Source organism: Pecten maximus, chromosome 4 (genome assembly GCF_902652985.1).
Source record: "Pecten maximus chromosome 4, xPecMax1.1, whole genome shotgun sequence".
Classification (NCBI taxonomy): domain Eukaryota; kingdom Metazoa; phylum Mollusca; class Bivalvia; order Pectinida; family Pectinidae; genus Pecten; species Pecten maximus.
The window spans coordinates 48,533,230-48,548,530 of record NC_047018.1 but is presented as its reverse complement, the minus strand read 5'-3'; the positions used below and the strand labels follow the sequence as shown (position 1 = coordinate 48,548,530).

Below are 15,301 nucleotides of genomic sequence, written 5' to 3'. Positions count from 1 at the left end.
TGCGTATATTTAAGCAATAAACTGCCTAGATGCGGCAGACCTACTGGTATAACTGCCACATGTGTCACAGACAAACTGAATGGTGCGCACTAGCGCACCATGATTGTTTGTCTGTGACACATGTGGCAGTTATACCAGTATTTCTGCCGCATCTAGGCAGTTTATCGCTTATATTTACGTTCTATTAATGAATCGCAAAAATAAAAAAATACGAAAAAAATCTTCCAAAATTCAAATTTCCCGCTTTCTACCGTCAGGGCAACTTCAGTTATACTCTCATAGATGAAGCTGCTTTTGTAGGGATTTACTAGTAATATATAAGGGCATTGCCACACCAAATGTAAATATCAACTTATATTAATCACGCTTGTTGGCCCGGATGGAAGCACACGAGAGGTCTTAGTGTGGGAGGAAACCGGAGTAACCGGGGAAAACGAACATTATCGGACAGGTAACCTTATACCTTTTCACGTCTGATCGGCGAATCGAACCCCGGCCGCTCAAGTGAAAGGCCAGTGTGTTACCACTGTGCCACCTGACCACCCTGTTGCATTTCTACCACAAGACTGTTCCAAAATAGAATAAATCGTTGTGTTTACAACTTTGCATAGAATTGTATTACTGTTCCGAAAAAGAATGACTCGCCATATCTGCAAGAACCATGCTATTGTTCAAAATAGTAGTCATGACCTTGATAGATCTGTTGTCGAGTGGGCCGTGACTTAAACCTAGAAATCACCTCCGATCGCCACACATGTAGAGAACACACAAAAAGAATATTCCCTAAACGAGCAACTGCTACCATTGCCAAGAAAGAAGCTATATTTTGAACAGAACAGTATAAACAATTTGGACTGAACTGCCAGAACATGTTAAAAATAAGTTGGACAACTTTATTTCAATTATACAGCTACAATCAGAACATAGAGAATACTATGGTGTCTAATATATTGAGTTATTATGTTGGGGGGGGGGGGGGGGGGGGGGGGGGGGGGTGGGGGGGGGGGGGGGGGGGGGGGGGGGGTTCGCGACATTTTCGACTCTTCAGCTGACTTGTATATTGTGTCGCGTCGCTCATTATTAAAATTATACATGTAGTCTATTGGATAGTACTTTAACATAAAACAAGACCACAACAGTCTCTTAATAATTATAAAGTTTATTTAAAGGTAGATAATATCGAGTCAACACATCAAGAAATATTTGAGCTTATCAATGTATCATACCAATTCTACATGAATGTCATTCAATAGATAATTATGAGATTCCTACAAATCAAACTTTAAATAAGTAAACTTACATTGTGTTTCTAAAAACATTTTTTTAATATGATCCATAATGTCTTTAACTCTTGTTATTCTTTCGAATTCTTACTAAACGTGTAACATTAAAAATCATATAATTATTACTCATACATGTACACGTCTCCGTCTCTATGGAATAATGGTGTAAATAGAGTGTCTACACACATTCCATTACTTTCATTTTTTAACCAAAAATATTGCCCCCCCCCCCCCCCCCCCCCCCCCCCCCCCAGAAACTACAACTATTCATTCCTACAGATACAGAGCATAGTTTGATTGATCGTTTTTAGCTCTAAACCTCTGGTTTTATTTGGTATATACGTATAAACTAAAAAAAAACTTTGGTTTTAGCAGCTAATGTCACCGCTTTTGAGAGATTAACATGCAACGCTTTTTTTTGAATTATGAATATCCCGTGTTGAAATACACGTCTATACTTGAAGTAAGTATATTTCATGTTTGTTATTATGTGGCCCGATCCTATTTATCTACAATTAAGGATAAAATATTTTATTTTACGTTTAAAAGGTAAAATTATTTGAAGTTAAGGTAAAAAAACAAACACAACTTACAACTTTGTTTATTCCATCTCTTTACAAAAATACAATGTATAGAGAGAACATCTTTACAACATTTAACAAATACAATATAGAGTATGGAGGACAAATCATATAACTTTTTTAAACAGTACTTTGATAAATTTACATAAATTCCTAAAGTTTTGATATTGGTGTAGTTCATTAACTGTGAAAATTTAACAATATTAGGCATAATACACATAATGTGAAAGAAGATATTCGCCCTAAGGTAAAATCTTTTTTTCTTCTGTATTACATTATTATTTGACATTTGGCATGTCATACCTCCGCTCAGCATTTCCAACACAATGGGAAATCCATTAACAAAAAAAGGTAACGAAAGACAGACCTGTCTGTCCGTCAGAGCATGTATTTCAGGGCGGATGTAAAATAATTACAGCGTGAGACATGTGACATCCACACCGGGTGCACGGAATTACCCGAACCGGTTCTATACCGAAACGTATGAAGCCGAAACTACTGTACAGTAAGGTTAAGACTAACTTATTTATTCTTATTAATACTTTTTTTTAAAACAAAAATTGCTACAAAAGCATGCTTTCGAAAGTTTCTTAAAAAAATATATGATAACACAGTTTCATTTCCGGCATTACAATGTATGATGCAATAGCATTGGAAGTAAAATTCTCTTAGTTTGTTTGCTGTCTATTGTATGCATGTAGGCTTTGTAATTTACTGACTTCTTTTAAGAAAGATTCACATTAAATTTCAATACAAAAAGCTAATTACAATCCTTTTATCAATAAATAACATTTGGCTTTTAAAGAAATCTTACAGTTGCTGTTAGAGTAGATCATGTTTTTCATCTTTATAAACATTGGATTTTCCACAGCCTCTATCTCCTCTTCCTGAATGGCCTCTGGAACATGGTCACCAATATTCCACAAATGGGACATTCCTGAAAAGGACCATTCAGTGTTATTTATGTAAAGAATACATACATGTTGATAGATGATATGATTGCCTTGACTATTATATTCAAATTTGCATTTTTAGAAATTGTCAACATTGCTTATATAACTTGTAAACTGTCATTATGATCTATAATCACAAGAAGTGTTTATACGTGTATTTTTACACATGTTCAAAGTTAATAATTGAAAGTTAAAGGTATTAATGTATCGAAATGCAAAATTTGCGACAATTTTTAATCGTCTGGTAAGCATAAATATTTCAGTGGTTTCTGTAGACAGTGCATGTACATATATATAAGCATATTGGTAAGGATTTTTAAAAAAATGAGGTATATGAGTCAATTTAACTCATGTTCAAAGAAATGATGTCATTGCCTAGCTATTAGTATACATACTACATGTAACTGGTTGCAAAATATTAATTTGTATTTCTGTTTTTCTGTTGAATTTTGTTTGACATGTTATTGTTATTAAAGTTTCCAATTAGGCCTACATAAAATGTGAAAATGAAACTTTCGTTGCATTTTTTTTAAAACTTACCTGTATTGGGAAAAACATCCTTCAGATTTCTTAGATGGTGAAGAGATTCTTGAGTATAAACAACTCTATCACAAGTGTGATGAGGATCATATGTGTCCGGATGTGATGTGGCTACCTGCTTTGTTGCTGTAACAGGTAGTTTTGGTTTCCTTTGTGGCAAGGAACTCATCGGTCCTATGGGCTTAACTGCACGGCCAGGAACATTCCATGTGCAGGGTATTGATGTGCAGCTCTTCTCCAGTGGTTTTGTATAGGTTAATGCAAAAAGTACACTACCTATATGACTGCAAGTCTGGGCTAACCTATTAAATAAATTAAGATAAGATTAAGAATTTAAAGTAATATTATCTTCAAGATTTTATTATCTTAGTCATATGTTTATGAATATGATACATTTACAAATTATGCAAGATGATCTGGCTCTTTCATTTAATTATTAACAATTCTTACCCCTGAAAACAAAACGTTGAGAGTAAAAGATAACCCAGCTGACCCTATAGGACACTGACAATACCCATGTTGTATGGTGGAAGAATCTGTGGCAGACATGCATACAAACACTTGATACTTCTGTTTCTTCATTGATGCATGACAGTTTGCTCTGACATAAAATGTGTCTGCATCAATCTACAAGGAATGAGAAAACATTCATTATGAGTGGCAGTTTTACTTTTTATTTAACATATTTTTTTATATGAAAATATTTTTTTGATATCCAAAATACATAGTCTATATTGAGAGAAATTTGGGAGATATTTGAATTTTTAAAGTAAATAATCCATGTTTGAGCTTGATTTGATTTTTTTTTAAATTATTTTTCTTGAAAATTTCATATCAAGTTTTCAAATTCATAGCAATTTCTATATATAAAAATCTAGATCTAGATATCAAAAAAAGCATTAGTATTATATGAAAATAAAAATCTTTGTCAAAACATATCTTTGGAGATTATATCTAGATTATTTTTTTTTCTATTTTTTTTTTTTTTTTTTGTTATCAAAAAAGCAATTTTTTTTATATGAAAATGTTAAATATTACATTTAACATGTTACGCTTCTAAATGCATGTATCAAATTAAACAAAAGCAAGATATTATTTTAGTTTAATTGACAAGTGATATTTGGAATTCAGCACACGAAAGGAAAAAAATATGGTTCAATTACAAAAAAAAAAAAAAAAAAGATTCATCCTTAAAACTTAACCACAACTAACTCATACTAGACACCAATTTACAACACTAATTACCCGTGATACTCCTATATCCTGGACGTCACCTGCGTCAAAATGCTTTACCGCACGGTCTAAACCTTTGTGGTTTTGTACTGTTCTCCCAGATGAAGTTGGTCTCGCAATCAAGAAGTCATAAATTTGTTTAAAACTAATTTTTGGCAGTACGATGCCATCTGGATTGGTATACCGCACCTTGTTATACGGGGGTAAGTTGAATCTCGGTGTTGCACCATCCGTGGGGAGGGATTGGTGTACAATTGGAGTTAGAACAGATGTTTCAACTTGAGATGTAATGATTTCATTGATAATTTCAGCTTTTTTTCTTTTTGGAAAAATCTATACCGTGATCTTTAGCTATAGTTCTCAGCGAATTGATTTTAAGCTTGTTTAAACTCTCCCGCTTCGACAGTGTTTTGTGGTAACTAATGTAAACAGTGGTTGCCGTCCGGAAGTGTTTATGCGCATGCCCGAGAATTACCGTGAAAAGGCTTATGGTGCAATAGCTGCCAAAACGAAAGTGAAGCGCTGTGCACCTGAAAGGTACCAATTAATGTAAGCAGTAGACCTAGCAATAATATTGATAGCTTTCTGATATATAATCTTGTGTGTGGTTTTACTAATTTATTGCTATGTCCCCTCATTGGGCTTGCTCCATTTAGTCGAGCCCATGAAGTTTGGTTCTCCTATGCTGAAGTGATGGTAGACTAGTGGTAGCCGTACGTATGAGTCTTCTTTGGATGCTTTCAAGAGTGACAATGTCTTTCTTGTGTTGAGGCCTCCAGACTGTGACTGGATACTCGTGGCCGTACAAGGGATCTTGTAAAGAGGGTTACTTATTAGCATACATTTGTCGAGATGCTCAAATGTTCACACTCTATGCTAGACAATCTACTTGTGCACTGAAATTCAGCTTGTTGTTGAAAATGACTCCTAGATCGTTTTCTTCAGTATTTTTGATCACTTGGTCTTCCAATTTATTAGAGGTTTATTGTAGCCAACATGTGAGCTTTAACATGTTTGTTGAGTAAAATTCAGCTTGCCATTTTTCTGACCATAACTGTAATTTGTCGAGAATCTCTTGAATGACATTTGAGTCTTGATCTGAACTTGGGCAGTTCACTTTTGTGTTGTCTGCAAATAGTTTGACATTGGATCTTGTTCAATCAGGAATATCATTAATGAAAACTAGAAAAAGCACAGGCCTTAGTACACTCCCCTGCAGAACTTCACTTTTTAGACTACAGGTGCCCAACTGGTTGAACTTTGATCTTGACCCTTGTTTGGTGATTGCTAGGAAATGCTGATATCCATTACAAAAGTGATCCTCTAATTCCCATTGATTTTATCTTAATTTAAAGGCTTTTTGGAAGTCAAGGTAAATCATTTTAGGAATCAAGTACTTTGGTTATTTCATCTAAGACTTCTAGTATTGCTGTGTTGTTGATTGGCCTTTTCTGAATCCGTATTGGGAGCTTGATAATTTGTTATTTGCCTCCCAAGTATTTAATGATTTCAACTTGAACTAATGATTCCAGGGTTTTTACAACTTATAATGTAGGCTAGGCTTATTGCATGGTCTTTAGTTGGAATTTGCTTTTTGTTTCCTTTTGTTAGCACCAGGTTTTTTTTTTCACAACTTTGGGAATGGAGCCTATGGCTTTGGGATTTAGAAAAAAATGCGCGGCAACAGGTAAATTGGGAAAAAATGGAAATAATGGTAAAAATAACAAGTAGACACAAATATGGATCTATGCTATATTTATTTGGACTCTAGAGCATTATCTCCTTTTATCAGGCCAGAATAACCTATAAAGCAAAGACAGGACGGCACCATCCGGATTTTTTAAGACTTATTTTTTTTTTATAGATCATTTGATTGGGAATTTAAAGTGGTCAGATTGGGAAAAATATCCAATTTTGCCATGGGGAATGGGGCCGAAATTCGGCCCCAAATCGGCCCCCAAAAAAGCCCTGAGCATGATGGAGTGTATAGCATTTTATAGTTTTATATGTTCTTTTCATATCAATTAAGGTGCATCAGGACACTTTGAGATCGCCATATTGTATCAAAAAAGAAAGTGAACCATTTAGAACTAAAGCACCGTTTCACAAGCAATCAAATGTACAATGTTTTATAAGGAGAACTAAATACAATTATATATTGTGTTCATGTTCGAAATAGCCTACTTTGTTATTGCTGAGTCTGGTATTTTGAGGTACAATATTGTACATGTCATAGTAGCTGTGTCGCACAAACTCATACTGGCCAGCGCTCTTCAAGCTTTCTCGTATAGTTTCTGTGATATTTATATTTTGTCTTAATGATAACATAAGAAACACAAAACTGACATCCAAGTTCAGTGAGCTGGCTTCTGATCGATCGAAATTTAGATGTTGACAAATTTTAATCAAGTTTGGTGTTAAGGTGTATTATGACTTATGGGAAAATATTGCAGCTTCTATTAGTTGAAGGGGCCGCGACGGCCGAGTGGTTAAGGTGTACCGACACTTTATCACTAGCCCTCCACCTCTGGGTTGCGAGTTCGAAACCTACGTGGGGCAGTTGCCAGGTACTGACCGTAGGCCGGTGGTTTTTCTCCGGATACTCCGGCTTTCCTCCACCTCTAAAACCTGGCACTTCCTTAAATGACCCTGGCTGTTAATAGGACGTTAAACAAAAACAAACAAACAAATTATTAGTAGTTTGTGTGACTCGTGTCAAGGGCCCCACTACAGTTATGGCTTGTTTGATTTAATACTTTATTGCATTTTTTTCCTGTGAAATATATAGAGGTTACACAACGCGTGGTTGTTGGATATGGAATTTATTTCACACGAGTGAGTTATTTTTTCAAAGTTGCAAAAGACACGAGCTTTAGCGAGTGTTTTTTGCAACTTTTAAAAAATAACTTACGAGTGTGAAATAAATTCCATATCCAACAATTTCGAGTTGTGTGACCTATTTCTACCACAATAATATCGGTTCGAATCAAAGGGAAACGTGGCCAAGTATAATTTCGCGTATGCAAATAAAGTGTACCGGTGACGTCCGGGACCCGGTGATGTGACGTCATTAGATTATTGATGACGTCAATAACAATTGTAGCTTGGGTCAAAGTTCACCGTGTTAACCAATCAAAATTCGTACAGAGTTTATACCACGTGTGGTTTAAACAGATTGTTAATCAACAGCTGTAATGATTAACTGATGGTCTGAGAGTTGAATAACACAGGGTATTGTGGTAGAAAGATATCTATCAAACTGATAAAACTTATATTTATAAGATTTGCAGTGTAAATAAACTTTTTCTTTTTTGACCAATCAGAGTGATCAAACCTTTGTATTCACCTCATTGATTTTTTCAGTCGAAGCGAAGATAGATAAATGGGTTATTTTCATTTGTAGTATTTCTGAAATCTTTAGACAAGTTTTTGACAAATTATACTCACTTGACATTAGCTTTTCATGCACAGATTCTCCAATAACAGCAGAAAACGCGTAAATTGCGTTGATCATGCAGTCCTTTCAAAATGGCGCAATCATGTTGACGTTGAGTAACGTCACAGTGAGAGACAATGTCATGAATTATGTTACTGATTCCCACACTTTTTGACACTATATATAATTTTTTGTAGTTGTTAATTTTGTTATTAATCATAATAATGCAATTAAAAGATAATTGAATGGTTTCCTGTTGAATGTAACATATATTTCACGAGTATGACAGAATATTTCGATATTTTTCACTCATGCTTTGCACTCATGAAAATATTGATATTCTGTCATACTTGTGAAATGTTATATTCAACGGGAATTTAAACAATGCAATATCCTCTATTCATTACATTTTTACCAGTAAAATATCAAAAATTATTCATTCTATAAAAATGATATATCACAATTTATTATTTGACCAATCAAAACACTGCTTACAAACAACAATTGGGTAAATTAAAAGCTGACCTGGTATATTTTTCTATGAAAATGTAATTAACAGTATATCTATAACAGTATCTTCAGTATCAAATATCAAATGCAAATTAAATTTAATACTTTTGATTCTGCTCAAAATTTACCAGACATGGGACCCATTTGTTTTACAGAGACAATATGGGTCAATTGACCTAATTAAGGTGGTGAGTCTTTTATCAGAAGGATGTTGCTCTAATTTTTAGCTCACCTGGTCCGAAGGACCTGTGAAATTAGTTAAATTGCTACCAGTCATAAAGTACTTGGTGTAGCGTCTGTCGTCTGACCGGAGTAAGTTTTTCCCTTTAAACAACTTCTTTGCAATAACTGTGAGGCTCAGAGGCCTGATATCCATTCTGTGGCTTGCTGGGTTGTTCAAATAAATGACATTGACCAATATTCAAGGTCACAGAGGTCAAATGGGCTAAAATATTTAAACAATTGCTTCTCATGATCAGTAATCAAGGGGCCCAGGGAGATGATATTGGGCCAATAGTGTTGGGATGAAAGACTACAAAATTTATTTACTCTGACATTTAAATAAAGTCACAATCAGCTTATTATCTTCATAAATGACCTAGATCAATTTTAAAGTCTATAACTAGTGAACGATACAGGACCATTGGGCCTTTTTTCCATTTTGATAATTGTTGTTATCGCTATTTCTCAGAGAGTTCTTCATGGACATTTCTTAAATATCTGCTGACCCTAATTCAATGAAATCTGGTGAGGGGGTAAACTTTCCTATAGTTTATACGGGGAAATCGCATTTTGACTGTCATTTGTTTGATTTCCATTGGAATTCATTCTAACTTTGTTAAGATTATCAGCATTGGATGACAGCTTGATGGTTTGCACAGGTTCGTCCTGGCTGACCCCCAGGTGCTTATTGGCGGGGCCAAAAAGGGTAAAATTAACTGAAATATGTTTAAACCCAGGTGACCGTTAAGGCCCATGGGCCTCTTGCATCAGAAGAATCTCTGTGGTCACTATATATGCATGTTATCTTTGAGACTGATCTGAAAACAAGATGGTTGACAGGTGACCATTTTGAATTTTTAGTCAAATTTTGTTATTGCTATTTCTGAGAAAGTATTTCATTGAACTTTGTAAAATTTCACCTGTATGTTTCCTGAGGATTCTAGTTGTGCATGGTCCTTTTTGAGACTAAACACAAAACAAGTTGGCCGACAGACAGCCATTTTGACATTTTGTTAGTTGAAGGTTGTTATCGCTATTTCTCATTAAGTTCTTCATGGATCTTTCTCAATTTTTTATCAAAAGGCTCCCCTTGGCCCTTAGCTGTGAAGTTTGTTATCACTGTTTCTCAGAAAGTTCTACATAATTCTATCATGGCAATATCTCAAATGTCTGAGTTTTAGAGCTGTTGCTCTCTTACTTACAGAGTTATTGCCCTTAGTTTATTCTACTCCAATATAATTGTGTCAGCACTCTCAAAAGGTTCATTCTTCATGGAATTTCATGAAATTTATACATGGTTATATTATGGCAATACCTCGATTGGTTTGAGTTTCACATTCTGCGTTCCCTTATTGATAGAGCTATTGCCCTTTGTTAAATTCACTAAAATTTCTTTGTCAGCTCTCTCATAACACAATGTCTCAACAGAATTTCATGAAACTTGATACCTGAGTTTATAATGGCAATATCTTGGACAAGTTTGCATTTCATATGTTGCACTCCCTTATTTACAGAGTATTTGCCTTAGTTTCTTACACTCAAATACTATTCAGACCATGGTGCTGTGACTGCCCTTTACCTTGTATCAAAAAGATGTATCGCGATCATACACAAATTCACAATACAAAACTCTCATACAGAATCAATGCCACATGCTATTATCATTATGCCCCCACCATATATATATAGGGACTTGATATTGGGCCTGTAGCATGCTGGGGTGAAGGGCTACCAAGTTTGTTCAAATAAATGACCTTGACCTTCATTCAAGGTCACATGGGTCAAATAGGCTATAATCTTCAAACGGCTTCTTCTCAAACCAAGAGGCCCAGGGACTTGATATTGGGCCTGTAGCATGCTGGGGTGAAGGGCTACCAAGTTTGTTCAAATAAATGACCTTGACCATTATTCAAGGTCACATGGGTTAAATAGGTTATAATATTCGAACAAGTTCTTCTCTATAACCAAGAGGCCCAGGGACTTGATATTGGGCCCGTAGCATGCTTGGGTGAAGGGCTACCAAGTTTGTTCAAATAGATGACATTGGCCTTCATTCAAGGTCACATGGGTCAAATAGGCTATAATATTCAAACAACCTCTTCTCAATAACCAAGAGGCCCAGGGACTTGATATTGGGCCTGTCCATAGCATGCTTAGAGCCAAGAGTCGCCAAGAACCGATCTTAGACCAATAGTATGCTGGAATGAAGGACTAGAAAATATATTGACATGAATAAACCTGGCTTACTCTGATATTTAATTAAAGTTATTATCATCATAGTTTCTGTAGAAATGACCTCAACTGCAATTTTGCTGTAGAGCCAGGTGAGCGATACAGGCCCATTGGGCCTCTTGTTATGGCAATACCTTGATTGGTTTGAGTTTCACATTCTGCGTTTCCTTATTGACAGAGCTATTGCCCTTTGTTAAATTCACTAAACTTTCTTTGTCAGCTCTCTCATAACACAATGTCTCAACAGAATTTCATGAAACTTGATACCTGAGTTTATAATGGCAATATCTTGGACAAGTTTGCATTTCATTTGTTGCTCTCCCTTATTTACAGAGTAATTGCCCTTAGGTTCTTACATTCCAATACTATTCAGACCATGTTGCTGTGATCACACTTTACCTTGTATCAAAAAGACATGTAAATATCATACACAATACAAAACTCTCATACAGAATCAATGCCACATGTTATTATCATTATGCCCCCATCATATAATAGTGCCCCTCCTGTCCAGTTCTGTCCCAATTCAATATAAACTCTCAAACAACTTCATTTCCAGATTTTAATCAAACTTTACACAAAGGTCAAGTATGAGTATACTTCAGACATCGTTGTGTTTCAGGGATCCAAGGCCAAGGTACTTGCTGTATATAGGGGGCTTTTATGACATTTACTAATTGTCTTTTTACTTTAAACATCTCAAACAGGAACACGAGTACTAGTATAAGTGTGTTGTTCATTGCAAAGGGGTTTGTATCGCTTGTAATACCTTGTTTTGTTTGCAATTTGTTGAAAGGATGGAATCTTCAAGCAAACAATCTGATGACGGGATGGAAGAGCAAAACCAAAAATCTGATGACAGGATGGGAGACACTGACCAAAAATCTGATGAAGGAAATGTCTGTATGGGAGATACAAGGGCCAATTGTCAGAATCAACTCTCAAGTGATATGGCTGTTTCCAATGATCCAGAAATGCTCCCCTCAACATCATCCAGAGAAATTTCATCTATACAAAGTATTTCAGTGGATATCTTACAGGAAGATGACCCACAAGAGGTCACTAGTTCTTTTGGAGATCCCATACATCAAACCAGCAATACAGCTACTGTTGGAAGTACATCTTCATGTAAAACCATGGCCAGTAATGCGTCTTTTAGTGAATTATGGCCTATTGTATGGCTAGCGATGTGGATTATTGTCTTGGTTATTAAAATACTTCAAAACAATTTTCATCCAGCTCCTTATGATCATGATTTACAAGATCCCTGGAGAAGGTGCGCAACTATGGCTGATAGTACCACAAATCATCAAAATCTATCCCCTGTGGACTCGCCATTACTGGAATTACCTCGAACTGACTCCACAATACAGGAGGAGGGCATCAGACGAGGAGCTGATGTCCAGTTCACCAATGATACAATGAGACCTGAGGCTCGGCAAGGTTCAGATGAGGAAGATCAATCACTCCTAGAAATCTCCCAGCAAACTTCTGTGAATGGAACAAACAATGAGGAAAGCTACATGGATAGCATGTTTAGGCAAGAAAGAAGTCATTCTCAGATTAATCATCAGGATGTCATCCGTATCAGCAGTAATAATTGGATGACCAGGTCGACTGACATGTGCCCAGATATTAATGAAACAACATCATCAGAGGGTGAGGAAGTCCAGTCAAACATTACAACCCGACCACCTGAAAACCGACCTCAAGGTAAATACAACAATTTTGACAAATTCTTAAATTGATATGATTTCCTTCTAGTGCAGTGTTTTAATATAAGTAATTATACCCCCGCAACGAAGTTAGGGGGGTATACTGGAATCAGGTTGTCTGTCCGCCCGTCCGTCCATCCATCTGTCTGTAGACACATTTTGTCCGGACAACTCCTCCTTAACCAATGGGTCGATTCCAATGAAACTTCACACACATTTTAATGATCATGTGTAGATGTGCATGCCACTTTCTTTTTCTCAAAATTATGGTTGCTATGGCAACTGGTCACCATAAACAGGTTTTCCAATAAGAACCATAACTTTCAGTTCGTCCGGACAACTCCTCCTAAACCTAAACCGAAGGGCCGATTTCAATGAAACTTCACACAAATATGGAGGACCATGTGTAGATGTGCATGCCACTTTCTTTTTCTCAAAATTATGGTTGCTATGGCAACTGGTCACTATAAACAGGTTTTCCGATAGAACCATAACTTTAAGTTTGTGCGGACAACTCCTCCTAAATCAAAGGGCTGATTTCAATGAAACTTCACACAAATATAGAGGACCATGTGTAGATGTGCATGCCACTTTCTTTTCCTCAAAATTATGGTTGCTATGGCAACTGGTCACTATAAACAGGTTTTCCGATAGAACCATAACTTTAAGTTTGTGCGGACAACTCCTCCTAAACCAAAGGGCGATTTCAATGAAACTTCACACAATTATGGAGGACCATGTGTAGATGTGCATCTCACTTTCTTTTTCTCAAAATTATGGTTGCTATGGCAACTGGTCACTATATTACTGAGTTATTTTAGTTAGCCTCTAATTGACAGTTCCAATTCACCATTGACTCGTGTAGATTGCGAGGGTATTAGTCAGCCATCCTGGGGACAGTTCTAGTTATTTATATATTTAACTGATCTTTATTCAGAATGATAAATTATTAAATTTATTAAAATTAATTAATGTTTTGGTGATTAATTGTCAATCTTAGGTATTCCTCATGAAGGATGGGTATACATAAAGAATACCTGCAGCTTGGACCAGTTCCTTAATGCACTGTACCAGGTATGCTGGTTCACACCAATCCGAAATCAGCTAGAGGACTTAGCACACAGATTCCCTGAGGCATACGAAGTATGTATGTTTTCTATAATAAGTTCATAACAAGCTATATTGTATTCTTTAACATTTATGCATTATTTACATGTAAATCTGTATTTTTTTCACTTTTTGTTTTCACAAATTATTCAGATGTAACATATGGTATCCAACAATACATTTTACAATAATTGCACATTTATAACCCTACTTTATAATAGTTCCATTGTAATATGGCCACTGACCCATATATGATGCAATGTTAACTATTATATGATAAATAAACTGAGTTCATAAAACCCATTTTTATTGAAAGATGTACATGTAAATTGATCTGAAAGCAAAACTTTAAACAGCCAACATATATATGTATGCTAACACAATGCATTTCACCAATATTTTGTTTTAAATATCTACCAAAATATCATCAAAGGTTGTTTGAAAGACGAAGATAGTTACTTTAACATTAAATTAAAGATTGTTTAACCGATCATTATAAATGTAACAGGGGATGCTATTTGGTATCCAAGTTATGTCATCAAAATAAACAAAGGCTCTGTATTTAAAACTAACCATTACAATCAAAATTAATTGAAACAATATACATGCACACTGTAACTAATGAGTTTTCCTAGTATCAACATGCAATTAAAGAATGTGTTCGAACTGTAACTTTGACGCAGCTATTTTTTTCTATATTTAGTGTCTAATGGCTGCATTAATTACATCTTTGCTATTATTGTGCACATTTTACGAATATCAAATTTATGTATCACCCAATCTAACTTGAAAGTCTTCCCATTATTTTGCTCTCTTAAATATGAGTTACATGACTGATGTCAATGTTGTATATATGGATATATACACACAAATAGATCTGAACCTCATACCAACAAGAAAACTTTTCAGTACTGCTTGATTCCTTTTATATATATTTGTGTTTATTGTTTCGTAAATATTTTTTTCATTTGGAAATTGTGGTTGTCATGGTAACAAGGTCACTATACACAGTTTTGTGTAATGTCCAATAGCTCATCTTTTCTTATGTCAGTTTCATTTAAACTTGGTCACATGGTGTAATTTATTATATCTCCCCTTCGAATGAAGGGAGACTTATTGCAGTTGTTCTTCTCTTTCTCTCTCTCATTGGATGATTGCCTCAAGGTCAAAGGTCAAGTAAGTGCAAATTTTGTCTGGGCCATACCTTTTTAACCATTGAGGATATTTTTATGAAACTTGCAGTATATGCTTGTGTCATCTGAAACCGATGTGCAATGCACTATTGTTAGGTTACTTTGATGTCAATCTCAAGGTCAAAGTGCAAATTTTTCTAATGATATCTATCCAGTGATAACTTTTCAACTGTTAAAGAAGTTTTAATAAAAAGTTGCCGTAAACCTTTATCTATCCACTGAAAAAGGGCAGTGCCAGCTTGATCTACAGGTCAAAGGTCAATTGATTGCAAAAAGAATCAATGCATAGTAATGAA

General features: G+C 35.4%; 2 protein-coding genes across 2 annotated transcripts in view; one reads left to right on the top strand and one right to left on the bottom strand.

The window, feature by feature from the left end:
• Window positions 1-2,604: 2,604 nt before the first annotated feature.
• LOC117326323 lies at window positions 2,605-3,979 on the bottom strand. Its single transcript, XM_033883023.1, has 3 exons — window positions 3,851-3,979; window positions 3,358-3,659; window positions 2,605-2,801 (listed from the first exon to the last, which is right to left on the bottom strand). Exons 1-3 carry the CDS (start codon window positions 3,937-3,939, stop codon window positions 2,629-2,631), a joined length of 564 nt encoding a protein of 187 aa, XP_033738914.1. The 5' UTR covers window positions 3,940-3,979; the 3' UTR covers window positions 2,605-2,628.
• A 1,095-nt stretch (window positions 3,980-5,074) lies between these two features.
• The window catches only part of LOC117326317, a 35,939-nt gene continuing 25,712 nt past the window's right edge, over window positions 5,075-15,301 (top strand). The window contains exons 1-3 of the mRNA XM_033883014.1: window positions 5,075-5,127; window positions 11,787-12,703; window positions 13,706-13,848. Of these exons, the coding sequence (XP_033738905.1) occupies window positions 11,788-12,703; window positions 13,706-13,848 (1,059 nt within the window). The 5' untranslated portion in view covers window positions 5,075-5,127; window position 11,787. The remainder of the gene's footprint in view (window positions 5,128-11,786; window positions 12,704-13,705; window positions 13,849-15,301) is intronic.